The following is a 27,247-nucleotide window of genomic DNA, read 5'->3' as shown; positions in this document are numbered from 1 at the left end:
TGGAGAGGATGAAGAGAAAAAGGAACACTTGTTTATTGTTGGTGGGAATGTAAAATGCTATGGCCACTGAGGAAAATAGTTTGACAGTTCCTCAGAAAGTTAAGGGACCTGGCAATTCCTCCTTTAGGTATAGACCCAAAAGAAATTAAGTAGATATTCAAACAGATATTTTCACAATGATGTTCCTAGCAATATTCACAACTGCCAAAAGATGAAAGCAACCTAGGTGCCATCAAAAGATGAACAGATTTTTAAAATGTGGTACATACATACAATGGAATATTTAGTAAAAAAAAATAAGTGCTAGTACATGCAACAACACAGATGAACCACGAAAACTTCATGTTGAGTAAAGTAAGCCAAACACAAAAGCACAAATATTGCATGAACTCACTAACAGGAAATAATTAGAATAAGCAAATTCATAAAGTCAGAAAACTAAAACCCAGGCTTCCAGGGGCTGGGGTAGGAGCAGAGGGTGGGTAGTTAATGCTTAATTAACAGAATTTCTGTTTGGAATGATGGAAACGTTTCAGTAATGGATGGTGGTGATGGTGTCACAACATTGTGAATGTAATTAATAGCACTAAATTATATATTTTAAAGTGGTTGTGCCAGTTTCAAAGTATTATGTATCCCAGAAAAGTCATGTTTTAATCCTGATCCAATCTTGTGGGAACAGCCATTTCTTTTAATCCTGTTCCTACGAGTTGGAAAAGTTTGATTAGATTATCTCCATTGGAGATGTGGCACACCCAATTGTGGGTGCAACCTTTGATTAGATAGAGATGTGACTTTACCCATTGTAGGTGGGTATTGATTAGTTTACTAGAATCCTTTAGAAGAGGAAACATTTTGGAGAGTCAGAAACAACAGAGCCAACAGGAACTTCAGAACAGAGCTAACACAGATACTGACAGAGAACAGAGACATGGATATTTGGAGATGCTTGGAGCCCAGCAGATGTTGCCAGGAGATGTTAAGTGAGCCAGAATCTGGAGAGAGTTAAGGGAAGCCAAGAGATAAGGCCAGTCCTGGAGAAGCAAAGTGAGGAACCCCCACAGGAAGAGAGGCTGAAAACAACACAGCCCAGGAGCAAGGGACCAGCAGCTGTCAGCCATGTGACTTCTCAGCTGACAGAGGTATTTCTGACCCATTGGCCTTCCTTGAATTAAAGGATCTTACCCAGGATGCCTTAGTTTGGACATTTTTATAGGCTTATAACTGTAAAGTTGAAACTTATTAAATTCCTCTTTTGAAAAGCCATTCCAGTTCTAGTATATTGCATTCTGGCAGTGCGCAAACTAAACCAGTGGTTAAAAGTGGAAATTTTAGAAACGTTACTAGAATAAAAAAAAATGTTTTAAAGCCATTGGACTGTACAACACAGTGAACTCCAAAGTAAACTATGGACTATAGTTAGTGGTACAGTTATTATAATATTGTTTCATCAATTGTAACAAAGGTATCATTCTAATAATGCTAAGTTTTAATAGGAAAAACTGTGCTTGTGTGAGGTGTGGTATATAAGAACTCTATATTTTCTGCAAACCTACAACTTTTCTATGAATAACAATTTTTTAAAAATATGCTAGGAGCAATAAGACTTACATAAAAATAAAATAGCTGGCCAAAAAGAAAATAGATATATACAATTTGTATCTAATTTTCACATCTCATCATAACATTTTTTCAGGTTGCTACTTGGGGTTCTTCATTATGCTTATTGGCTACAGAATATTTCATCAAGTGAATGAACCATAATTTAATTAACCATTCCTCTATAATCAGTTTCTAGTTTTCTATTACTGAAAAAACAAAGGAGGGCAGGCCGCAGTGGCTCAGCAGGTAGAGTTCTTGCCTGCCATGCTGGAGACCTGGGCTCGATTCCCAGTGCCTGCCCATACAAAAAAAAAAAAACAACAACAAAGGAAAATACTCCTTTTATACATTTAGCTTCTTCCTTCTTTTAGATAATGTATTAGGATAAAATACCAGTTGGGAGATCACTGGGCTAACGGGTAGAGACATTTTATGAGTTAACACCCCCACAGCAATTACACCCTGATGATAATGCAAAGGGAAATCAATAACTCACTCTCTTCACAGCTCCTTCCCCAACGCGTTTTAACTGCCTCACTTCTGTTCTCAGCTCCTCACAAGACAGCCATGGGGAGCAGTTTTTCATCTGTCCCATTCTGAAGTAACCAAAGGGACAGTGACTGAGGTCCACGGCAGAATGTTGAGGGGAAATAAAAAAGCGATCGAGGCAGAAGTAGAGCAGCGCGTTCATGAATACCATGGCAAGCAGCAGCACAACCACTGGAGGGACTTCTCGGTAGGGAGATCCTTTTTTACCATTGTGGAATTTCTTTTCCATGTTGGTATCTTCTACAATTTTCTAAAATAGAAAAAGAAACAAAACACAATAATAATGTTGGGTTTTTTGTTTTGTTTTGTTTTACATGGGCAGGGCCCGGGAATCGAGCCCAGGCCTCTGGCATGGCAGGTGAGAACAATGCCACTGAGCCACCACTGGCTGCCCTGATGTCGGTTTTTATTTCTATTAAGGTGCTTTGATCATGGTGGATTGGAGGTGATCACACCCTCTGATGGCTCTTTAAGGAGGATTGTTTTAGGATCATCATGAATATTAAATAAAATACTGAATATTAGGCTCATACCAAACGATCCAAGTTAGCTCTTCTCATAATCATCTTTTATTACAAACTAAGCTTGGATTCATTTAGATTTGATGAGAAGGGAGATGTTTGTGTCTGAATTTTGTCTCTCACACAGTTGTTTTTACTGAGTAGATAGATACACAAGAAATATTTTTAATAATGAAAGCAAAATATATATCTGTTAGTCCAGTAGGGCTAGGGTAGAGGGTGGAAAAGGAGAGTAGTAGCTACAGTAATAGGTGGGAGCTGCCAGACTGAGGCCTTGTGAAACTGGCTAAGGAGTTAGTATATTCCTTGAAAGGCATTCAAAAGCTACTAAACATTTTTGCTAAGCAAAGGCTACTCCTCAACAGGTGTGGAAGATGGATTTTGGGTGGAAGAGACTGTAGCTGAGAGACTGGTTAGAAGGCTCCAGCAATAATCCAGATTAAGAGCTACTAACACATGAGTAAGAATAATAGTGGTGAGACTGGAGAGAAGATGATTCAACAGGGACATTAGAAATAAATAATCATAGATAAGGCATGAATGCTTCTCAACAATCCAAATGCATTCTGGCTCGTGATGGAGCTGGTCCCAGAGGCCTGCAGCAGCCAGGCATTGCCATGTTAGTTGATGGATGGTGGAGGAGTCAGAGTGGGGAGGACTCAGGGAGGTGCCTGAAGAGCAGGTATTTGTCACTGATGACGCTTGGGTAGAGGCCACTTATGAACCAGAACGGAAATGTGTCAGTACCAGGTGCAGAGCTTCAGATAAGGAGTTTCTGGAGATAATAGTTTCCAAGGAAGCAGGACACTGGGTCTACTTTGCAGTTCAGACCAGATGCCAGCCCCTTTACAAGCAAGCAGCCTACTTGGCTTTGGGCTATGAACACACTGCTTTGTTTAAATTTTGCCTGATTCTGCTGTTTTAGTTTGTTAATACTACCAGAAATGCAATGTACCAGAAATGGGGCTTTTATAAAGGTAATTTATTAAGTTTACAGTTTTTACAAGTAATTTACAAGGTTACAGTTCTAAGGCCATAAAAATATCCAAAGGCCAAAAAAATATATACAGAGAAAGATTCCTTAACTCAACAAAGGCGAATCTGGGAAGGCACATGGCTAGTGTCTGCTGTTCCTTTGGCTCCTGGTTTCAAACAGCTTCTCCAGGGGCATATTCTTTCTGCATCTCCAAACATCTCTGTCTGTGTCAGCTCTGGGATTTTTCCAAATGGTTCCTTCCTAAAGGACTCCAGTAACCACCTAATCTAAAGGTCCCACCCACCCCTGCGTGGGCTACAGCTCCATGGTAACAACTTAATAAAAAGATTCCACCCAAACATGAAGTCTGCCCCCACAAGATTGGACAAGGAAAAAGAACATGACTTTTCTGGGGTACACAACAGCCTCAAATCAGCACACCTACTCTTCTCTAAAATTCTTTAAGTCTTTTACTTCAGTTGAGACACCCCAGAGGTTCACTGGCGTGTGGTTCTCCTCATTGCAACCAGTCAATAACCTGGCAATAAACCTAACAGGTTCGTTATGTGTGGTGAGACTAGATTAGGACACCTTCTCTCTTCAAATCTATATCACTTCTCCCCTACTCTTATTCTCAAAATGATGATCTTGTCTCCTATTTTGCTGGAAAAAAAAAAAAAATAGAAGCAATCAGAAGAGAATTTCCATAAGCTCCCAACATGCAAACTGTGACCCCCAGTCCTGTTACTATGAAACAATTGGCCACGCTCCCAGCCCAGCAACCCCTGTGCCTGCTCACTAAATCCCCCTCTTTCCACACAGGCAGTGGGTCTCTCCTCCTGAATCAAGAGTGTTTTCTTCTGTATAGGATGTTACAAGTATGCCATAATTTCTCCCATCATTAAAAAAACTCCTCACTCCATTTTCCCCTCCACTAGTACCCTAGTTCTCTCTTCCCTTTGAAGCAAAACTGCTTAAAAGAACATACCTATTAACACTCTCCATTTCTTTCTCCTATTCGTCAAACTCACTGCTACCCCACCGAGACCTTATCAAGGTCACAACCAGTGGCTTCCACATTGCTAAACACAGTAGTCAATTTGCAGTCTTGGTCTTACTTAACCTCTCAGCAGCATTTGGCATGGCCAGTCTCTCCCTCCTCTTTGAAACACTTTCTTTACTTGGTTTCCAGGACTCTGCCTTCTCTGGCAACAGCTTTTCAATCTCCCTGGTTGGTTCTTCCACATCTCTTTCACCTATAAATGTTGGAGTGCTCCAATGTTCAGACCTTAGACCTCTTCTCTTTCTAGCTACACTCACTCACAGGTAAGTTCATCGAGTCTCATGACTATATCTTCACATCTGACAGCTCCCATCAGGTCCCTCCTCAGAATGCAAAAGTTGCCTCTGACATGTCTATTTGGAAGTCTGATGGACAACTCAAAAATTGTATTTACCCTTGACAATAAAAAGATAAATAGCTCAATTAAAATATGCCAATTTTTCATAGTGGCATTATTCACAATAGTCACAAGGTGGAAACAACCCAAACATCTATCAGCAAATGTGCTGGTTTCAAAGGATGTATGTCCCCTAGAAAAGCCATGTTTTAATCTAAATCCCATTTCATAAAGGCAGAATAATCCCTATGCAATACTACATGTTTGAAATTGTAATGAGATCATCTCCCTGGAGATGTGATTTAATTATGAGTGGTTGTTAAGCTGGATTAGGTGACAACATGTCTCTACCCATTTGGGTGAGTCTTGATAAGTTTCTGGAGTCCTAAAAAAGAGGAAACATTTTGGAGAATGAAAGAGATTCAGAGAGAGCAGAGCAGAATGACACAGCCACGAGAAGCAAAGTCCACCAGCCTGCGACCTTTGGAGATGAAGACAGAAAATGCCTCCCAGGGAGCTTCATGAAAAAGGAAGCCAGGAAAAGAACAGATGACGCCGTGTTCGCCATGTGCCCTTCCAGATGAGAGAGGAACCCTGACCGTGTTCACCATGTGCCTTTCCAGATGAGAAAGAAACTCTGTGTTTGCCATGTGCCCTTCCACTTGAGAGAGAAACTCTGAATTTTACCAGCCTTCTTGAACCAAGGTATCTTTCCCTGGATGCCTTAGATTGGACATTTCTATAGACTTGTTTTAATTGGGACATTTTTTGGCCTTAGAACTGTAAACTAGCAACTTCCTAAATTCCTCTTTAAAAGCCATTTTAAAAGCCATTCTGTTTCCGGCAGCTAGCAAACCAGAACAGCAAATGAATGGATAAATGAAATATGGCATTTACACAGAATAAAATATTATTTATTCATTAAAAGGAATTAAGTTCTAATACATGCTACTTCATGGATCAACCTTGAAGAAGATATCATGCGGAGTGAAAAAACTTAAACATAAAAGGATAGCTATTACATGATTCTATTTATACTAAACAGCTAGAAAATGTAAATTCATAGAGACAGAAAGTAGAGGACAGATTACCAGGGGCAAGGTGGGAGGGGAATGGGGAAGTAATGCATTACTAGGTGCAGGATTTTCTGTTTTGGGGTAAAGGGATGGTGGTGAGGGTGGTACAACACTGAGAATGTGATTAATCCCACTGAATTGAATGCTTGAAAGTGGTTGAGATGAGAATGTTTATGTTGTATATATGTTTCCACAATTAAAAAAAAGAGAGACTAAAGAGATAATGACAATTAAATGCAATACAGGATTCTGAGGTAGATATAATGATGGAGAAAATGTCCAAAAGGACATTATGAGGCATATAAAACATGGAATACAGACTGTATTAAGTCTCTTAAAATTAATAACTGTGCATTAGGTACTTATATAATGAATATTCTTGTTGTTAGGAAATAATTAAGTGTTCAAAGAGCATAATGTATACAACCTACTCTCAAATGTTTTAAAAACTGCCAGCTACTGAGGCAGGATTGGGGGAGACAGAGTGAGAGAGAGAAAAGAAAAGAACAGAGAGGGAGGGGAGGGAGGGGAGGGAGGGGAGGGAGGGGAGCGAGGGGAGGGAGGAAGGGAAGAAGGAAGGAATAGCAAATGCGGCAAAATGTTAAAATTGGTGGACCTGGGTACAGGGTGGGGCGTACATTGAATTTTCTGTATGTGTTTTGTAATATTTTTACAACTGTCTCATAAGTCTGAAATTATTTCAAAGTAAAAAGTTAAAAAATTTTAAATGGCAAAGGGTTTGAATCAACAAGTCTCCAAAGAAGATATCCAAATGGCCAATAAACACAAGAAAAAATGCTCAACTTCATTAGTCATCAAGGAAGTGCAAATGAAAACCAGAAATGCACATCAAAATCTTCATATCTACTAAGACTGCTTTAGTTAAAAAGCCAGATAAGAGTTGATGAGGATATAGAGAAATTGGAATTTTCATATATTGCTGGTGGAAATATAAAACGGTATCGCCACTATGAAAAACACTCTGGCCATTCCTCAAAACGTGAGACATAGTTACCCTATGACCTAGCAATTCTACTTCTCAGTATACCCAAGAGAACTGAAAATACATGTTCATATAAAAATCTGTACAAGAATTATCAAAGCAACATTATTCAAAATAGTGAAATAATGGAAATAACACAAATGTCCACAACTGATGAATGAATACACAAAATATGGTACATCTATACAATGGGTGGATGGGAGTGACTACTAAGGGGTACAGGGTTTCTTTTGGGGGATGAAAGTGTTTGAAATTAGATAACGACAATGGATGCATAACTGTGAATATTTATACTAAAAACAATTACTTGAACACTTCAAAATGGTGAATTTTATAATATGTGAATTCTATCAATTTAAAAACATAACAAAAATATTTCCCAAACTCAATTCCTGATCTCCCCATCTGCCCCCACCCCCCCGCCCAGATCTGCTCTTTTCAGTGTTCATGATGTCAGTAAGTGGCATCTCTATCCTCCAGTTACCCAGGTCAGTGAGGCTGTGGTGATGGCAGACGGCAGCTGCATACCTTCGTCTAATCAGCAAATTTTAGAAAGAACTGATTCTGCTACAACTCAGTGTAGTTTTCCTCCATCAATAAATAAAATGTTGCTGTCCTTGTCCTTGAAGTCACTAACAGGTGCTCAGCAAACTCTGGTTCAATCGAATTGCCTCAGTTTTACTCAACATCCTCTCTTTTCATGAAATGACTGCCAGCTCATACCACCAACTTGGTCTCTCCAGATATGCTATCAATATTCAGGACGGGTGCGTGCTCACCCTTCTTATAAAGATTCCCAGTCCGCATCCTTCTTTCCAGCCCATTCCCTCCTGTCATGCTTAGGGCCCTCTGATACTATAATGACTTTTAGCACTCATGGGCCCCCAAGTTTAGGTGCTCCTTAAAAAGTGGATTAAAAAGTGGACTACTAGCTCTATTCCACAATATTTAAATTGACCAAGTGTGTCTCAGCTTGGACCTTAGGTCAAAAGTCAGCAAACTTTTTCTGTGCAGGCCTAGGTAGTAAATATTCAGGCCTTGCAAGCCGAGAGCCAAAACTGAGTTACAAATGCTTTACTGTGAATGGTTGTGCACTGAGCAGCATGTAAAATGATGAGCGTACAAAATACTGTCTGTCCTGGTTTTTCGATTTGCCCACTGGAGTGCAAAAGCAGCCCCAGACGATAGATAAACAAATGAGTGTTCCAATAAAGCTTTGTTAATAGGCATGGAAATCTGAATTTCATATAATTTTCATGTGTCACCAAATATTATACTTATTCCTTTTTTTAACCTTTAAAAATAGAAAAAGCATTCCTAGCTCACAGTCTACGCAAAAGTAGGCAACGGGCCAAGCAATGCCTTAGGTAACTACTCTGGGTTCTGTCACAGGCCATCTTCTCATCTACACATCCTTTCTATACAACTCATCTGTTCACAAGGCTTTGGTGACATGTAAATGCTGTCGATTTTAAGCCTACACTGCAGCCTCTTTCCTAGGATGTCCACACTGAGCATGGCATCTTCTTTCTGTCCCCAGGGTTCTCTCTGTGATGGGTACACAAGACACACATTGGCTCAACCTCTCAAACCAACAAATCACCATGTATTGTCAATTCTATCACCCAAATATCTCTCAAATCTGTTCACTTCTCTCCTTTCCTGCTGCCACCACCCTTGCCTAGGCCACCAGCATTTCTCACCTGGGCTTTTGCAACAGTTTCCTAAGTGGTCTCTCACTTCTTTCTCTTTTCCAGTCCATTCCTCACACAGCAAACCAAATCTTTATTCTTCCACGAACTATTTCAAGCACAGAGAAAAATGGAGAACAAGATAATGAAGATCCATCCAGCTTTGTCATGTGATCCTTCTAAAGCAAAATTTGATCATCACTTGCTTAAAAACTTTCTACAGCACCCCACTGCCCTCAGGATGAGGTCGGAACTGATAGAGCCCCTGAGGGCTGGTCCCTGACCAGTCCGGACCCCTCCCTGTACTTCCAGCCCCCAGCACTGAGCGCCCCCCCTTTCGAGAGACCCAGGCCCTGCCGTGTGCGTCCGTTATTCCCCCGCACTGTGAGTTCACAGCCATTATATGTCCAGCCTGGGCGCAGGGCCGGGCGCGGAGGAGGGGACTGGGCAGGCGGCACGTCCGCCTTCCCGGAGTCAGCCCGGCCTCCGGGCCAGCCCAGGGTAAGCCGGGCGCGGGCTGTCTCAGGGCCCGGGGCCCGGTCACCGCCCACGGTCCGGGTCTGGACCTGGGGGCGGCGAGGCCCGGCCAGGAGCAGGCCCCGCAGAAGAGGCGAGTGCCCGGGCCGCCAGGCATCCAGTGTGGTGGCTGGGGAGGGAGGCCGCCCCCCCCCCCCCCCGGTCCGCCGCACCCGCGCCGACCCCGCTTACCTGTTCGCCCCAGCCGCTCCGCGCACGGCCTCTGCAGCCCGCCCGGCCGGAAACGAGTCCCGGGAGGGCGAGCGCACGCGACTGCCCCCTGCTGTCCGCCTCCCGCCGCGCAGCTGGAGGCCTGATGTTAAAATGCAAAGCCAGGGTTTGAGCGCATCCTGATTCTAGCCTGAATGCATTGTCCCATTTTCTATTCCGGCTTTTTTCTGAGCGTCTGACGACCTATTTTTGTTTTAGTCAGGACGCCCAGCCCGGTGCTGGGTACCGCGGCGAACTGCTGTAAGATCAAGACTCTTCAAAGAACTCCAAATCATTGCAAAGCAGTGGTTTCCAAACTGTGGTATAAAGAGTACCTATCCAGCTTTGTCAATTAACATTGTATCATATTTTTTCAGGTGTTTTTTTTAAAGAAATACAATATATATATAATTGAAAATCCTTTGGGTCCCTTCCAAGAGGCAATCACTATCCTCAAGTTGTTGTAGGTCCAGTTTCCAAACTGCAGCATTCAGGACCAGCAGCATTCAGCATCTCTTGGGATTTATGAGAAGCGCAGATTCTTGAGCCCAACCCCACACCTAATGAATCAGAAACTTGGGGGAGGAGGCCTCCAATCTGTGTTTTAACAACCCTCCAGCAGCATCAGCATCTCCAGGGAATTTGTTAGAAATGCACATTCTCCACCTCATCCCAGGCCCACAGAAACTTGGAGGCTGGGAGGACATGGGGGAAGGAGGAGTCGCAGCAATCTGTCCTGTAACCAGGTGTGATGGTTAGGTTCTGGTGTGAACTTGGCCAAGTGATTATGTCCAGTTGTCTGGTTAGGCAAGCACTGGCCTGACTTTTGCTGCAAGTGTATTTCCTGGTTGGGTGATAAAATACGAAGGCTGGTATATTAAATCATCAGACAGTTGATTGCATCTGTAGCTGATTACACTGGCAATCAACTAAGGCATGTGTCTCCCACAGTGATATAATCCAATCAGTTGAATGCTTTTTAAGGAGAGAGACTCTTTGCGTCTTCAGCCAGTGAGCCTCTCCTGAGGAGTTCGTCCAGATCCTTCATCGGAGCCACCAGCCTCACAGCCTGTCCTATGGATTTTGTCTTCCATTCCCATGGTTGTGTAAAACACCTTTAAAGGTCTCATATTTACACATCTCCCCTGTTGGTTCTGCTTCTGTAGAGAACCCTAACACACCAGGCTTCCAAGTAATGAGGGGCCCCTCAAGGTTGAGAACCACTGCTGTAAAGGACACCAAAGCCCTTAACCAGTAAAGACTAAAGCTGAGTTTCACATATTCAAGGGCCTGGTGGTAAGAACTTGAGCAAGCCCCAGAAAGGGGTAGAATTTGGAAAAGGGGAGGGAGCAATCTGAGGGCAGGTTCAACCTCCATGGCTGATTCAAGCATTTGTGCCTGATGGAAAAATAAGGGGTAAAGGTTGTGGCATTAAAAGTCAAGTGTAAAAAAAAGCAAGTGTACAATTATATAATTTTTTTTCAGTCAGAAGTTTTACCAAGAGAATAAAACATGGTATTATTAAAAAGCTGAGCCTGTATTGGGAACCCAAATAATGGAAATTAAAATAAAAGCCACCCTTTTCCATCACAGTGGCAAATAGTAAAAAGGATAATATCTACTGCTGAAACAGACTCTAAAAGTTCCCCCATGTTATGTGAGTATAAGTTGGTATAACCTGTAGCAATTCTCCCTATGTAGGACTCTAGCAAATCCTATTTCTAGGAATTATCCTGCAGAAATAATTGAATCAGTATGCAAAGATGTATGTTCAAGAGATCTTGCTGAAGTTTAATTGACCAAGGATGTTTATAGTAGAAAAAAAAACTGTTTAACAATAGGGATTTCTTAAAGAGATTATGTTACATCTATGCAGCCATTAAGAATAATGCTTTAATGCTGCCATGTGCCTTACCATGTAACAGGTTTCCAGGATCACTAACTAGCACCCGGTCTTCAGGAAGAAAGCATTGTTTTGATGATACCCGGATTTGGACATTGTTCTAGTTTGCTAGCTGCCAGAATGCAACACACCAAGGATAGATTGACTTTTTTTATATATATATATAAATTAATGGAAAAAAAGAAATTAACCCAACATTTAGAAATCATACCATTCTACATATGCAATCAGTAATTCTTAACATCACATAGATGCATGATCATCGTTTCTTAGTACATTTGCATCGGTTTAGAAGAACTAGCAACACAACCGAAAAAGATATAGAATGTTAATATAGAGAAAAAAATAAAAGTAATAATAGTAAAAACAAAACAAAACAAAACAAAACAAAAACATATAGCTCAGATGCAGCTTCATTCAGTGTTTTAACATGATTACTTTACAATTAGGTATTATTGTGCTGTCCATTTTTGAGTTTTTGTATCTAGTCCTGTTGCACAGTCTGTATCCCATCAGCTCCAATTACCCATTATCTTACTCTGTTTCTAACTCCTGCTGGACTCTGTTACCAATGACATATTCCACGTTTATTCTCAAATGTCGATTCACATCATTGGGACCATACAGTATTTGTCTTTTAGTTTTTGGCTAGACTCACTCAGCATAATGTTTTCTAGGTCCATCCATGTTATAACATGCTTCATAAGTTTATCCTGTCTTAAAGCTGCATAATATTCCATCGTATGTATATACCACAGTTTGTTTAGCCACTCGTCTGTTGATGGACAATTTGGCTGTTTCCATCTCTTTGCAATTGTAAATAACGCTGCTATAAACATTGGTGTGCAAATGTCCGTTTGAGTTTTTGCCCTTAATTCCTTTGAGTAGATTTCCAGCAATGGTATTGCTGGGTCGTATGGCAATTCTACACTCAGCTTTTTGAGGAACTGCCAAACTGCCTTCCACAGTGGTTGCACCATTTGACATTCCCACCAACAGTGGATAAGTGTGCCTCTTTCGCCGCATCCTCTCCAGCACTTGTCATTTTCTGTTTTGTTGATAATGGCCATTCTGGTGGGTGTGAGATGATATCTCATTGTGGTTTTGATTTGCATTTCTCTAATGGCCAGGGACATTGAGCATCTCTTCATGTGCCTTTTGGCCATTTGTATTTCCTCTTCTGAGAGGTGTCTATTCAAGTCTTTTTCCCATTTTGTAATTGGGTTGGCTGTCTTTTTGTTGTTGAGTTGAACAATCTCTTTATAAATTCTGGATACTAGACCTTTATCTGATATGTCATTTCCAAATATTGTCTCCCATTGTGTAGGCTGTCTTTCTACTTTCTTGATGAAGTTCTTTGATGCACAAAAGTGTTTAATTTTGAGGAGTTCCCATTTATTTATTTCCTTCTTCAGTGCTCTTGCTTTAGGTTTAAGGTCCATAAAACCGCCTCCAATTGTAAGATTCATAAGATATCTCCCTACATTTTCCTCTAACTGTTTTATGGTCTTAGACCTAATGTTTAGATCTTTGATCCATTTTGAGTTAACTTTTGTATAGGGTGTGAGATATGGGTCTTCTTTCATTCTTTTGCATATGGATATCCAGTTCTCTAGGCACCATTTATTGAAGAGACTGTTCTGTCCCAGGTGAGTTGGCTTGACTGCCTTATCAAAGATCAAATGTCCATAGATGAGAGGGTCTATACCTGAGCACTCTATTAGATTCCATTGGTCAATATATCTATCTTTATGCCAATACCATGCTGTTTTGACCACTGTGGCTTCATAATATGCCTTAAAGTCAGGCAGTGCAAGACCTCCAGCTTCGTTTTTTTTAGTCAAGATGTTTTTAGCAATTCGGGGCACCCTGCCCTTCCAGATAAATTTGCTTATTGGTTTTTCTATTTCTGAAAAATAAGTTGTTGGGATTTTGATTGGTATTGCATTGAATCTGTAAATCAATTTAGGTAGGATTGACATCTTAACTATATTTAGTCTTCCAATCCATGAACACGGTATGCCCTTCCATCTATTTAGGTCTTCTGTGATTTCTTTTAACAGTTTTTTGTAGTTTTCTTTATATAGGTTTTTTGTCTCTTTAGTTAAATTTATTCCTAGGTATTTTATTCTTTTAGTTGCAATTGTAAATGGGATTCATTTCTTGATTTCCCCCTCAGCTTGTTCATTACTAGTGTATAGAAATGCTACAGATTTTTGAATGTTGATCTTGTAACCTGCTACTTTGCTGTACTCATTTATTAGCTCTAGTAGTTTTGTTGTGGATTTTTCCGGGTTTTGGACGTATAGTATCATATCATCTGCAAACAGTGATAGTTTTACTTCTTCCTTTACAATTTTGATGCCTTGTATTTCTTTTTCTTGTCTAATTGCTCTGGCTAGAACCTCCAACACAATGTTGAATAATAGTGGTGAGAGTGGACATCCTTGTCTTGTTCCTGATCTTAGGGGGAAAGTTTTCAATTTTTCCCCATTGAGGATGATATTAGCTGTGGGTTTTTCATATATTCCCTCTAGCTTTCAACAGGAAAGGATGTTGGATCTTGTCAAATGCCTTCTCTGCATCAATTGAGATGATCATGTGATTTTTCTGCTTTCATTTGTTGATATGGTATATTACATTAATTGATTTTCTTATGTTGAACCATCCTTGCATACCTGGGATGAATCCTACTTGGTCATGATGTATAATTCTTTTAATGTGTTGTTGGATACGGTTTGCTAGAATTTTATTGAGGATTTTTGCATCTATATTCATTAGAGAGATTGGCCTGTAGTTTTCTTTTTTTGTAATATCTTTGCCCGGTTTTGGTATGAGGGTGATGTTGGCTTCATAGAATGAATTAGGTAGTTTTCCCTCCACTTTGATTTTTTTGAAGAGTTTGAGGAGAGTTGGTACTAATTCTTTCTGGAATGTTTGATAGAATTTACATGTGAAGCCGTCTGGTCCTGGACTTTTCTTTTTAGGAAGCTTTTGAATGACTGATTCAATTTCTTTACTTGTGATTGGTTTGTTGAGGTCATCTATGTCTTCTTGAGTCAAAGTTGGTTGTTCATGTCTTTCCAGGAACCCGTCCATTTCCTCTAAATTGTAGTATTTATTAGTGTAAGATTGTTCATAGTATCCTGTTATTACCTCCTTTATTTCTGTGAGGTCAGTAGTTATGTCTCCTCTTCCATTTCTGATCTTATTTATTTGCATCCTCTCTCTTCTTCTTTTTGTCAATCTTGCTAAGGGCCCATCAATCTTATTGATTTTCTCATAGAACCAGCTTCTGGTTTTATTGATTTTCTCAATTGTTTTCATGTTCTCAATTTCATTTATTTCTGCTCTAATCTTTGTTATTTCTTTCGTTTTGCTTGCTTTGGGATTAGTTTGCTGTACTTTCTCCAGTTCCCCCAAGTGGACAGTTAATTCCTGCATTTTTGCCTTTTCTTCTTTTCTGATATAGGCATTTAGGGCAATAAATTTCCCTCTTAGCACTGCCTTTGCTGTGTCCCATAAGTTTTGATATGTTGTGTTTTCATTTTCATTCGCCTCGAGGTATTTGCTAATTTCTCTTGCAATTTCTTCTTTGACCCACTCGTTGTTTAAGAGTGTGTTGTTGAGCCTCCACGTATTTGTGAATTTTCTGGCACTGCGCCTATTATTGATTTCCAACTTCATTCCTTTATGATCCGAGAAAGTGTTGTGTATGATTTCAATCTTTTTCAATTTGTTAAGACTTGCTTTGTGACCCAGCATATGGTCTATCTTTGAGAATGATCCATGAGCACTTGAGAAAAAGGTGTATCCTGCTGTTGTGGCATGTAATGCCCTATAAATGTCTGTTAAGTCTAGCTCATTTATAGTAATATTCAGATTCTCTATTTCTTTATTGATCCTCTGTCTAGATGTTCTGTCCATTGATGAGAGTGGGGAGTTGAAGTCTCCAACTATTATGGTATATGAGTCTATTTCCCTTTTCAGTGTTTGCAGTGTATTCCTCACGTATTTTGGGGCATTCTGGTTCGGTGCGTAAATATTTATGATTGTTATGTCTTCTTGTTTAATTGTTCCTTTTATTAGTAGATAGTGTCCTTCTTTGTCTCTTTTAACTGTTTTACATTTGAAGTCTAATTTGTTGGATATTAGTATAGCCACTCCTGCTCTTTTCTGGTTGTTATTTGCATGAAATAACTTTTCCCAACCTTTCACTTTCAACCTATGTTTATCTTTGGGTCTAAGATGTGTTTCCTGCAGACAGCATATAGAAGGATCCTGTTTTTTAATCCATTCTGTCAATCTATGTCTTTTGATTGGGGAATCCAGTCCATTAACATTTAGTGTTATTACTGTTTGGATAATATTTTCCTCTACCATTTTGCCTTTTGTATTATATATATCATATCTGATTTTCCTTCTTTCTACACTCTTCTCCATACCTCTCTCTTCTGTCTTTTTGTATCTGACTCTAGTGCTCCCTTTAGTATTTCTTGCAGAACTGGTCTCTTGGTCACAAATTCTCTCAGTGACTTTTTGTCTGAGAATGTTTTAATTTCTCCCTCATTTTTGAAGGACAATTTTGCTGGATATAGGAGTCTTGGTTGGCAGTTTTTCTCTTTTAGTAATTTAAATATATCATCCCACTGTCTTCTAGCCTCCATGGTTTCTGCTGAGAAATCTACACATAGTCTTATTGGGTTTCCCTTGTATGTGACAGATTGTTTTTCTCTTGCTGCTTTCAAGATCCTCTCTTTCTCTTTGACCTCTGACATTCTAACTAGTAAGTGTCTTGGAGAACGCCTATTTGGGTCTAATCTCTTTGGGGTGCGCTGCACTTCTTGGATCTGTAATTTTAGGTCTTTCATAAGAGTTGGGAAATTTTCAGTGATAATTTCTTCCATTAGTTTTTCTCCTCCTTTTCCCTTCTCTTCTCCTTCTGGGACACCCACAACACGTATATTTGTGCGCTTCATATTGTCCTTCAGTTCCCTGTTACCCTGTTCAAATTTTTCCATTCTTTTCCCGATAGTTTCTGTTTCTTTTTGGAATTCAGATGTTCCATCCTCCAAATCACTAATTCTATCTTCTGTCTCTTTAAATCTGTCATTGTAGGTATCCATTGTTTTTTCCATCTTTTCTACTTTATCCTTCACTTCCATAAGTTCTGTGATTTGTTTTTTTGTTTTTCTATTTCTTCTTTTTGTTCAGCCCATGTCTTCTTCATGTCCTCCCTCAATTTATCGATTTCATTTTTGAAGAGGTTTTCCATTTCTGTTCGTATATTCAGCATTAGTTGTCTCAGCTCCTGTATCTCATTTGAACTATTGGTTTGTTCCTTTGACTGGGCCATATTCTCAATCTTCTGAGCATGGACCGTTATCTTCTGCTGGCGTCTGGGCATTTAGTCAGATTTCCCTGGGTGTCGGACCCAACAAGGTTGTAAGATTTTTCTGTGAAATCTCTGGGTTCTGTTTTTCTTATCCTGCCCAGTAGGTGGCGCTCGTGGCACACGTTTGTCTCACATGTTTGGAAGGAATCCCCCCGGTCACCGTTCTCCGCGGCCTGGGGATTTCCGATCCAATTCTCTCAGTTGGTCCGGGGGCTGCGCGTGGTGGGGGTGTCAGCCGCCGCGATTTGAGGGGACCCTGTGGCTCCTTTATTAATTCCCCTATTGGTGTTTGGTTGGACCCAGTCCCTGCCACTGTCGGAAATTCCCTCCTCTCCCTGGAGGGGTGTCGGTTGCCGGCCGCGGGCCCGGGGAATTCGCCACCGGACCAGGAAGCCGCCCGCAGGGGAGGGGCGTCGGTCGCTGGCCTCCACGGCCTGAGGAATTCACCACCGGACCAGGAAGCCGCCCATGGGGGAGGGGTGTCGGTTGCCGGCCGCCGCGGCCTGGGGAATTCGCCACCGGACCAGGAAGCCGCCCGCGGGGGAGGGCCACTGCGGCTTGGGTAGCCCTCTGATCCGAGACTCGTAGCCGGTCCAGGAAGCCGCCAGCAAAAGAGGGGCACCGGCCGCCGCGGCTTGGGAAACTTGCCTCTCCGAGACTCTCAGCCGGCCCGGGAAGGAGGGAGGGAGGAGCTCCGGCCGCCACAGCTGCCGCGGCTCAGGGAGTTGCGCGCCGCTCGGGGATCGCACCGCAGCCGAGTCTCGCAGTCAGACTAGCCAATCCAGACTGGGGTACGCTGTGTGTCCATTCCCTGCCGTGTCCCCGGCTGTTCTGCACTGTTTCTGTTCACCTAGTAGTTGCTCTGGAGGAGGAACTAAGACGCACGTACCTTACTAAGCCACCATCTTCGATAGATTGACTTTTAATAAAAGGGGATTTATTTCATTAGTTCTTCGGAGGAAAGGCAGCTAACTTTCATCTGAGGTTCTTTCTTCCCTGGGAAGGCACAGGGTGATCTCTGCTGGTCTTCTCTCCAGGACTCTGGGTTCCAACAACTTTCCCCAGGGTGATTCTTTTCTGCATCTCCAAAGGCCTGGGCTGAGCTGCAAGTGCTGAGATGAGGTATCCTAAGCTGCTTGGGCTGTGCTACATTGAGTTCGCTCATTTAAGCACCAGCCAATTAAATCAAACATCATTCACTCCAGCAGGCAGGCCTCCTAGCCGACTGCAGATGTAATCAGCAACAGATGAGGTTCACATGCCATAGGCTCATGTCCACAGCAATAGATCTAGGCACCTTCACCTGGCCAAGCTGACAACTGAATCTAACTACCACAGACATTTTCACAGCTTCAAAACTGTAAGTTTGTAATGGTAACAAATTCCATTAAGAGCCAAAATAAGCAAAAAGAAAAATGATACTGTAGATCTTTATGTACTGATATGAAAGGCTTTTCATAACAGATGGTTAAGGGTAGGGAAGCAACCCCATTTAAAAAATATGTATTTATCACATGTTTATACACTTGTGTTTATTTGCTTCTATGTATATAGGAATCATCTGTAATAAGGATACTGCGATGCTCTGGAAATGAACAGCCTCTCTAAGAAAAGATACAAAGGAGAAGAGCCAAATCTGAGCTCTTGGAAATTTTGATTTGGGGACCAGAACAAATGTTAGTGGAGGACAAAGATACTGTGAAAGGAGAGATTTCAAGAAGAATGAGTAAGAATGGTAAGATGGAATAAACACATGCAAACCTTTCCCTTCCAGTGAAGGCAACTATAAAACCTGAACAGAATTCATGGCACAGCTGTTTGAGGTTTCTGAAAAGTAAATACCACCAAGTGGATCGAGAAAGAACACCAGAATTTAGAGTACCATCAAACTGGCCATGATGCGGTCCTTTTTTTTTTCCCCTCTGATATCCTCAACCTGAACTCAATACAGCCCAAAACCTGGAAAACTTGAGTGGGGGGAGAGAGATCCAGGAGAAAAAGACCAAAAAAGAGAACTCCTAAAGCTGCAAGTGGAGAAAATCCCATCTTTTGTGTGTTTCTCCTCTCCGTTTTCTCTATTGGTCTTCCTCCCCATCCTGAAGGCAATTTGGTGGCAGGAATAGAGGTAGCAGCGAAATGGTCAGCAACAGAAAACTGCAGGAGCCAAAACTTCCAGGAAGGGAAACTCTCCTTTTAATGGAGCTCTGACTACCAGAGGGCAGAAGCAAACCTCATTGCTGCTTTCTCTTTTTCTGTCTATTCTTCCACTGCTAAGGGAGTTTCTCACCAGAAAGGGAGGTTTCTGGCCAGAGGACCAAATTGGGAGGCCTAGAGAACTGAAACATATCAGAAAGATAGTGAAGACGGAAAAGACTGGCAAAGCAATCTTCTGTAAAATTGTCTGTAAACTCTTAGGCTCACCCCTGACCTGTGCATGCATGGATCTGCTTCTAATTAGCATACCAAAGATTTTGAAAACTATAAGTCTCAGACTAACCACTGGGCAACACACACATGGGACACCTCCAAATAGCACTGAAAAGTCAATGAAAAACTTAACTGACTTTGGAAACACAGTCCACAGGAGAGCTGCAACTTGCAGAGTGTACCTAACTTGGAGAAGTGTTTTCTACAACAAAAATATCAACATTCTCCTTAGGATTTAAACAAGAACCAAAGCCTGATAATATAATATTTAAAAATACTCAGTTTGCTTTGTATATATGTTATATTATACAATTTTAAAAGTTAAAAAAATTACTCAGTATACAATTCAAAATTACCAGACAAATGGAATGCAAAAATTTCAATTGCACAGGGAAAGACAATCAATTGCCACCATGAGATGACAGGGCTGTTGGTATTATCTGACAAAGACTTTAAAGCAGTTATGAAGATGCTCAATCAGGAAAACTCAAACCAAATGAGCAATTATGAATCCTCTTGAAACAAAAGTTAAAACAGAAATTATCAGTAAAAAACAGAGGATATAAAGAACCAAATAAACATTTTATAACTAAAAAACACAACAAAATAAAAAACTCACTGGATAGATTTAAAAGCAGAATGGGGATGATACAAGAAGGGGTCAATGCATTGTTACCTATCATAACTTGCCAAACCCCAACCAAAACCACTCCAGCCAATCCTAAAGAACACCTAGGGCAACATATAAGATTCTACAAAAGTTCCATGCTCTAGGGCAACTTTCCAGAAACCTACAACCTCCAGATGGGTCTCTGGACCAGATAAGTCCTGAAACCTAGAGGGCTCACTTTCTCCAGAACATCAGCTAGTTCCATCTCCCTACTCCATATTACTGACAGCCCCTTTCAACATGAAAAAGTTAGAATGGGCATAGCCCAAATACCCCTAATGAGTGGGACAGAAATATCAAAGGTGATGATGGAGTTATACAGAGAAGGTAGGGTTTAACAAACAAATATGATTGCTGAATCATTAAATTGATATTTCTTTTAGTCTCCAGTATCTTAAGAGTAGCTGGAAGTAAAAACCTAAAACTGTGGAAGAGTAAACCATTCCAAACTCTGAAATCTGTGCTACTAATTGTTGCACTGTGCTTTGAAATTTATTGCTTGTTTGTATATGTGTTATTTTTCACAAAAAAGAAAAAAAGTCAACTGTGAGGATAAAAAAATATTTATTCCTTCTAGCCACCAATGTTCTGGAGCAGTTAGAAGGAAAAATCTGAAATGATGGTATGGTAGCCTATGACAAACTCTGGGATCTGTCCTGTCACTACATCAAAGAGAACTTTGAAAACTATTGCCTTTCTTCATTCTTTACTTTGTATATATGTTATATTATACTACAGAAATGGTAAAAAAAAAAAAATAGGGGTCAGTGAACTTGAATTTAATAGAAATTATCAATCTAAATGAAAGAGAAAAAAAGGTAGGAAAAAAAATGAACAGAACCTCAGGTTCCTGTGGGGCAAGAACAAAAGGTCTAGCATTCATGATTATCAGAGTCACAGAAGAGAAGAGAACATACTTAAAAAATATTTGAAGAAATTATGACTAAAAATTTCCCAAGTTTGGTGAAACCCAAGAAGATTCAAGAGACTGAGCAAACCTTGAACAGGATAAATTAAAAAATCGACAGCCAGATATATCATATTCAAATTGCCAAAAACTAAAGACAAAGAAAAAAGTCATGAAAGCTCATAGGGAGAAATGAAGCATAAACTATAGGTATACAAACATTAAAAGGAGAGTAATTTCTTATATGAAATCATGTCATTTAGGAAAAGTGGCACATTTTTTGCATTAACAACTGTAAGCCAGAACTCTGTATTTTGCAAAAATATCCTTTATGAATGAAGGTGAAATAAAGACATTCTCAGATGAAAGAAAATAAAGAGAATTTGTAGATTGCAAAACTTGCTATAAATTAATTTAATAGTTTTTTAGACAGAAGAGAAATTGGCAGAAACTTGGAACATCGAAAATGAAGGAAGAATGATAGAAATGGCAGATTTCGTACATATAATGGACTATCTTCTTTTCTTGAGTTCTTTAAAGTATGTTTGGTGGTTGAATTTTAAAAGTATAAAATTTTGTTGAGATTTTCAATGTCTGTAGATACAATATATAAGGTAACTGTAAGATAAATGATAGAAGTTAAAAAGACCTATATGCTGCTAAGGTTTCTACATGCCAAGTGAACTGATAAAATATTACGATTATGAAAGGTTAAATATATATTTTGTAATCTCAAGAACAACCACTAAAAAAAAAAGCCAAAATAACAACCAGTATCAGAGGGTAACAGGAAAACCTTCAAACACTTAGGAATTAATCAATACACTTCTAAATAATCCATGGTCAAAGATGAAATCTCAAGGAGGAAAATTAGAAAATGTTTTGAGCTGAATGAAAATTGAAATACAACATATCAAAATTTGTGAGATGCAGTTAAAGTAGTTATTAGAGGGAAATCTATATCATTAAATGCTTATATTAGAAAAGAAGAACGGTCCCAAATCAATCATCTATGTTTCCAACCTTAAAAAAAAAAAAGAGGAGGATTTTTTGAGAAGATGGCAAAGTAAGAAGCTCCAGGAATCAGTCCCTCCACCAAAACAAATATTGAACAAGCAGGAAATGCTCTGAATCAACTATTTTGAAATTCTGGCTTCTAATGGAACAAGTGCAGCCTCCAGGGAAGAGCTGGAGTAAGAGGTTGGTAAAATGTGTAAATATTGAATCTCAAACTCTGTTTAGTAGCTACCATCCCTATCCCCCAAACACATGGCAGGCAACACCTGGGGAGTGGAGTCTGGGCTCCTGGTAGAGCTTCCTTGATGCCAGGGTGATTTATAAGGGCCCATCCTGGCATAATCCTGGTGATGTGGTCTGATCACTGATCACTGCTTTTGATAAGCTACTTACATCACTGGAGAGCTGACTCTGAGGGCCACTGTTCCAACTCCCCTTAGGCAAAAGCAGCAGAGGAGTCTTGAAGAGGAAATGCCTATTTTTTTTTCTTCCATTCTTCATTTGGGAACAAAAATGGTTTGGAAAAGTCACAAACTGATGGCTCCAGACCTCAACAAACACAAATTCTAGCCTCCCAGAGGAGAGCTAGATTTCCAGAGTTATAACAAGATAATACTCAATGTCCAGTTCTCAACAAAAATTATAAACATGAAAGAAACAGGAAAGCATGGTCTATTCACAGGAAGAGGAGAACTTGACATCCGCAAGGAAGCTCACACATTGGCACTATTAGAGTCTTTAAATCAAATGTTTTGAATATGTTCAGTGAGTTAAAGGAACCCATATATAAAGAACTAAAGGAAATTAGGAAAAATTTGTCTGAACAAAATAAACAAATTATAAAAAAGGAACTAAACAGAAATTTTGGAGCTACAAAGTATAGTAATTAAAGTAAAAAATTCATTAGATGGGTTTAATAGCAGTAACAGCAGAAAAAGGGATCAGTAAACTTGAAGACAATAGAAATTATCTAGTGTGAGAAAAAGAAAGAAAAAATAATGAAGAGAAAGGAACAGAGCCTCAAGAACTGTGGGACACCATCAAGTATATCAACATATGCATCACTGGAGTCCCAGAAGGTAGAGAGAGAAAAAGGCAAAAACTATTAGAAGAAATAATGGCCAAAAACTTCCCAAGTTTGATGAAAGACATGAATATATGCATCCAAGAATCTCAATGAACTCCAAGCAGGACAGACTAAGGGAGCTACAAGACAAGATACAATGATACTGTCAAAATCCAAAGACAGAGAGGATTTTGAAAGAAACAAGTGACCTGCCACAAACAAGGGATGTCCAATAAGATTAACAGATTTCTCATCAGAAACCATGGAGGCCAGAAGACAGTGGGATGAGGAACTTAAAGTTCTTAAAGAAAAAAACTGTCAACCAAGAATTTATAACCAGCAAAATTATCTTCCAAAAATGAAAAAGAAATCAAGATATGTACAGATAAAGGCTTAAAGAGTTCATTACCAGAAGACCTGACCTACAAGAAATGCTAAAAGAAGTCCTTCAGGCTGAAATAAAAAGATCTTAGGAGTAGCTCAAAGCCATAATATGAATAAAGAATATTGTTCAAGGTAACTATATGAGTAAATATAAAATCTTTTATCATTGTACTTTGGGTTTATAACTGTTCTTTTCCCCATATATGACCTCGGCAAATATGTAGAATAACATTCAAAATCTGTTAATGGGCATACAATGTATAAAGATCTAATCTGAGACAATATAAAGGGTAAAGGACAGATATACAAGTAGAGAATTTATATGCCACTGAAACTAAGTTGGTACTAGTCTAACTAGATTGTTATTAGTGTAAGATGATTATTTAATTACAAAGATAACCACTAAGAAAATAACTAAAATAAAGAAAAGGAAAGAAGGGAATCAAATGGTAAACTAAACAACAACAACAACAAAAACAGCAACTTATTACAAAAAAGGGGCAGCAACAGAATGAGAACAAAACATATATGATACAGAGAAAACAAACAGCTAGATGGCAGAAGTAAATACTTCCTTCTAAAGTGTAAAGACAACCTACAGAATGGGAGAAAATAAGCCTCCACACATACAACTGAAAAAGATTTAGTATCCTGTATATACAAAGAATTACTACATCTCAGTAACAAAAAGACGACCCAATTAAAAAATGGGCCAAAGATTTAAGTAGACATTTCTCCAGAGAAAATATTCGAACGGCCAATAGGTATATGAAGATGATCAGCATCACTACTGGAGAAAGGCAAACTAAAACTCAATGAGACATCACACCCACTTAGTTGGTTATTATTTAAAAAACAGAAATAACAAGTGTTGGCAGGAATGCAGAGAAATAGGAACTCTCAAACATTTAACGATGTTTATGTGTGTTAACATAAACAATGTAAAATAATACAGCTACTGTTAAAAAGTTTGGCAGTTCCTCAGAAAGTTAATCATAGCATTACCAAATGACCTTACAATCCCACTTCTAGGTACACACCCCAAAGAATTTTAAGCAGGAACTTGCTCAGATATTCGTATACCAATGTTCACTGCAACATTATTTACAATAACCAAAAGGTGGAAATAACCCAAGGTTCTATAAAAAGATGAATGGATAAGCAAAATGTTGCATATCCATACAATGGAATATTATTCAGTTGTAAAAAGGAACGAAGTTCTGACATACTACAACATTGGTGAACTTTGACAAAAGTCATTTGAGTAAATTAGCCAGATACAAAAGACAAGTATTATAGGACTTCTTTTATATGAAATACTAAGAAAAATAAAAATTTCAGATAGCAGAATAATGGTTACCAGGGGTCAGGGGAGGGGAGAACAGGGATTTATTGTTAAATAAGAGTTTTGGTTTGGAATGATGAAAATAGTCTGGAAATATTGGTGAAAGTTACAGTATCATCAATGTACTTAATATTAAAGAACTGTCCACTTAAAATGATTTTCTATCTTATGCGTATTTTACAGCAATTAAAAAGAATTATTTTTTAAACTAATAAAACAAGCAAAATAAATCCAAACCAAGTAGAAGAAATTATAAAGCTGAGAATTTAAAAAATTTGCTATTACATTTCATTTTTTAAAAAAGCTAGTTGAGTATATGTAAATTTTTTTTTCTGTTTTTATTTTTCTGTTGTCTTTTTATTTTTTTCTGAATTGATGCAAATGTTCTAAGAAATGATCATGATGATGAATATGCAACTATGTGATGATATTGTGAATTACTGATTATGTAGAACGGAATGAGCATATATTAAGGATGTTTGCGTTTCTTGTAATTTTTTTTAATTAATAAAAAATCATTAAAACTGAGCTCCTGGGCAGAACTCACCAAACCGAAGATGGAGGGAGGAACTTTTGTTCCCTGGACTCCAGTTTTCAAGATGTCTCATTCCTGCTCTCCACACTTCCTCTCCTTGTTTCAACTGGGAAAGCACATCTGATTTTCAGACCTGACATCCCACTAATACTAGATGATAGATATTCTCCAGCATCACTTCTCTGGGATGGGCCTAGCATACCTGCTTTTCCTGGGTAAAGTCTACAGTTACATCTTTGAAGTTCACTGACTCTATGGTTGCATTGTCAAAAACTCAGCTGTCAATTGTCTTCCTCTGGATTTTCACTCACAATCAGACAAGCAGTAGATGAGCAAAGACATGAGAACTATGATTGTTGTCACCATCCTAAATCCATTGTGGTGACTTGTGCATCCCAGGCTGCTGCTCCCTTTGCAATATCAATGCAATCTGGGTACTGGAGGAAGATTCCAAGAAGAGAAAATCTCCTAATCAGTTTTATTCACACACATTCTATCCATCCTAAGTAAGCAATCAATGGCTCCTGTTATAATCACATAATTAAGCATTCATGGCAATAATCCAAATGAGAATATTTCTATTTCTTCTGCAAAGAAAGAAGAGGAAAAAACATAAAGAATAAGCAAAATAAAAAGGAGAAACAATGACAACAAAAACAAGAATCCCATACCCCTCCCTTATATCCCCCTCTTATTGACATTTAGCTTTGGTATATTGCCTTGTTACAATTAATGGAAGGATATTACAATGTTACTGTTAACATAACCCTCATCTGCATTCATTGCATTTTTTCCATATACCAACCCATTTTCAATACCTTGCAATGGTGACATTAATTTGTTCTCCCTCATGTAAAAGCTGTTTTGCATTTGCACATTTAATCACCATCATTGTCAACTATAGTTTTCACTAAGTTATACTGTCCCAGTCTTTATCCTTTATTTTTCTTTATGGTGTCATACATGCCCATAGCTTCCCTCTTTCAACAAAATTCACACTCAGCTTTGTTCGTTATATTTGCAATATTGCACTACCATCAGACAGTATTCTGCTACCCATTTTGGATCTTTACAATCAATCCTATTGAACATTCTGCACTCCTTCAGGATCCAATGCCCAATTCCTATTCTCTTCTTATCTTCTGAAAACCTGTGGTCTCAACTTTAACTCTCAAAATTTGCTCATTAATGTTAGTACATATTAGTGAAACTATACAGTATTTGCCCTTTTGTTTCTGGCTAATTTCACTCAACCTAATGTCTTCAAGTTTCATCCATGTTGCTGCATTCATCATTACTTTATTCTGATATATCATATCTTATGTTTTTTCTCTTTTTACCCTTACTGACAGTCTTCATTTCTACACTCTTCTCCAAACCTCTCTCTCTCCTGTTTTTTCCTATCTGCCTGTAGTGTTCTCTTTAGTATTTCTTCTACAGCAGGTCTCCTGTTCACAAACTCTCTCAGTGTCTTTTTGTCTGAAAATATTTTAAACTCTCCCTCATTTTTCTTTTGCATGGGCAGTCCCTCATTTTAGAAGGACAGTTTTGCTGGATATAGAATTTTTAGTTGGCAGTTTTTGTCTTTCAGAATCTTAAATATATCGTACCACTGCCTTCTCACCTCCATGGTTTCTGCCAAGAATTCCATACATCATCTTATCAAGCTTCACTTTAATGCAATGGATTGCTTTTCTCCTGCTGCTTTCAGAATTCTCTCTCTTTATTTGACATCTGAGAATCTGATTAGCAAGTGTCTTGGAGTAGATCTCTTTGAATCTGTTCTGTTTGTAGTATACTACACTTCTTGGATCTGCAATTTTATGTCTTTCATAAGAAATGGGAAATTTTCAGAGATTATTTCCTCCATTAGTCTTTCTGGCCCTTTTCCCTTTTCTTCTTCTGGGACACCCATAACATGTATATTCATGCACTTCATGTTGTGTTTCAATTCCCTGAGGCTCTGCTCACATTTTTTCATTCTTTTCCCTATCTGTTCTTTTTGAGTATAAGAGTTCAGATGTTCTACTTTCTAGTTCACTAATCCTTTCTTC

General features: G+C 39.2%; 1 protein-coding gene across 3 annotated transcripts in view; it reads right to left on the bottom strand.

Moving 5' to 3' along the window:
- Positions 1 to 9,589, bottom strand: part of LOC143677087 (protein O-mannose kinase-like) — a 28,198-nt gene extending 18,609 nt beyond the window's left edge. For 2 of the 3 annotated variants that reach the window (XM_077152644.1, XM_077152646.1), the window contains exons 1-3: positions 9,527 to 9,589; positions 8,831 to 8,927; positions 2,099 to 2,401 (exon numbers count right to left, since the gene is read on the bottom strand). In XM_077152644.1, the coding sequence (XP_077008759.1) occupies positions 2,099 to 2,380 (282 nt within the window). In that variant the 5' untranslated portion in view covers positions 2,381 to 2,401; positions 8,831 to 8,927; positions 9,527 to 9,589. Of the gene's footprint in view, positions 1 to 2,098; positions 2,402 to 8,830; positions 8,928 to 9,384; positions 9,492 to 9,526 lie in introns of those variants that run through there. The other variant, XM_077152645.1, reaches the window with a different exon arrangement.
- Positions 9,590 to 27,247: the final 17,658 nt, after the last annotated feature.

Source organism: Tamandua tetradactyla, chromosome 3 (assembly GCF_023851605.1).
Source record: "Tamandua tetradactyla isolate mTamTet1 chromosome 3, mTamTet1.pri, whole genome shotgun sequence".
Lineage (NCBI taxonomy): Eukaryota > Metazoa > Chordata > Mammalia > Pilosa > Myrmecophagidae > Tamandua > Tamandua tetradactyla.
This window is presented reverse-complemented; position numbering and strand designations above follow the sequence as displayed.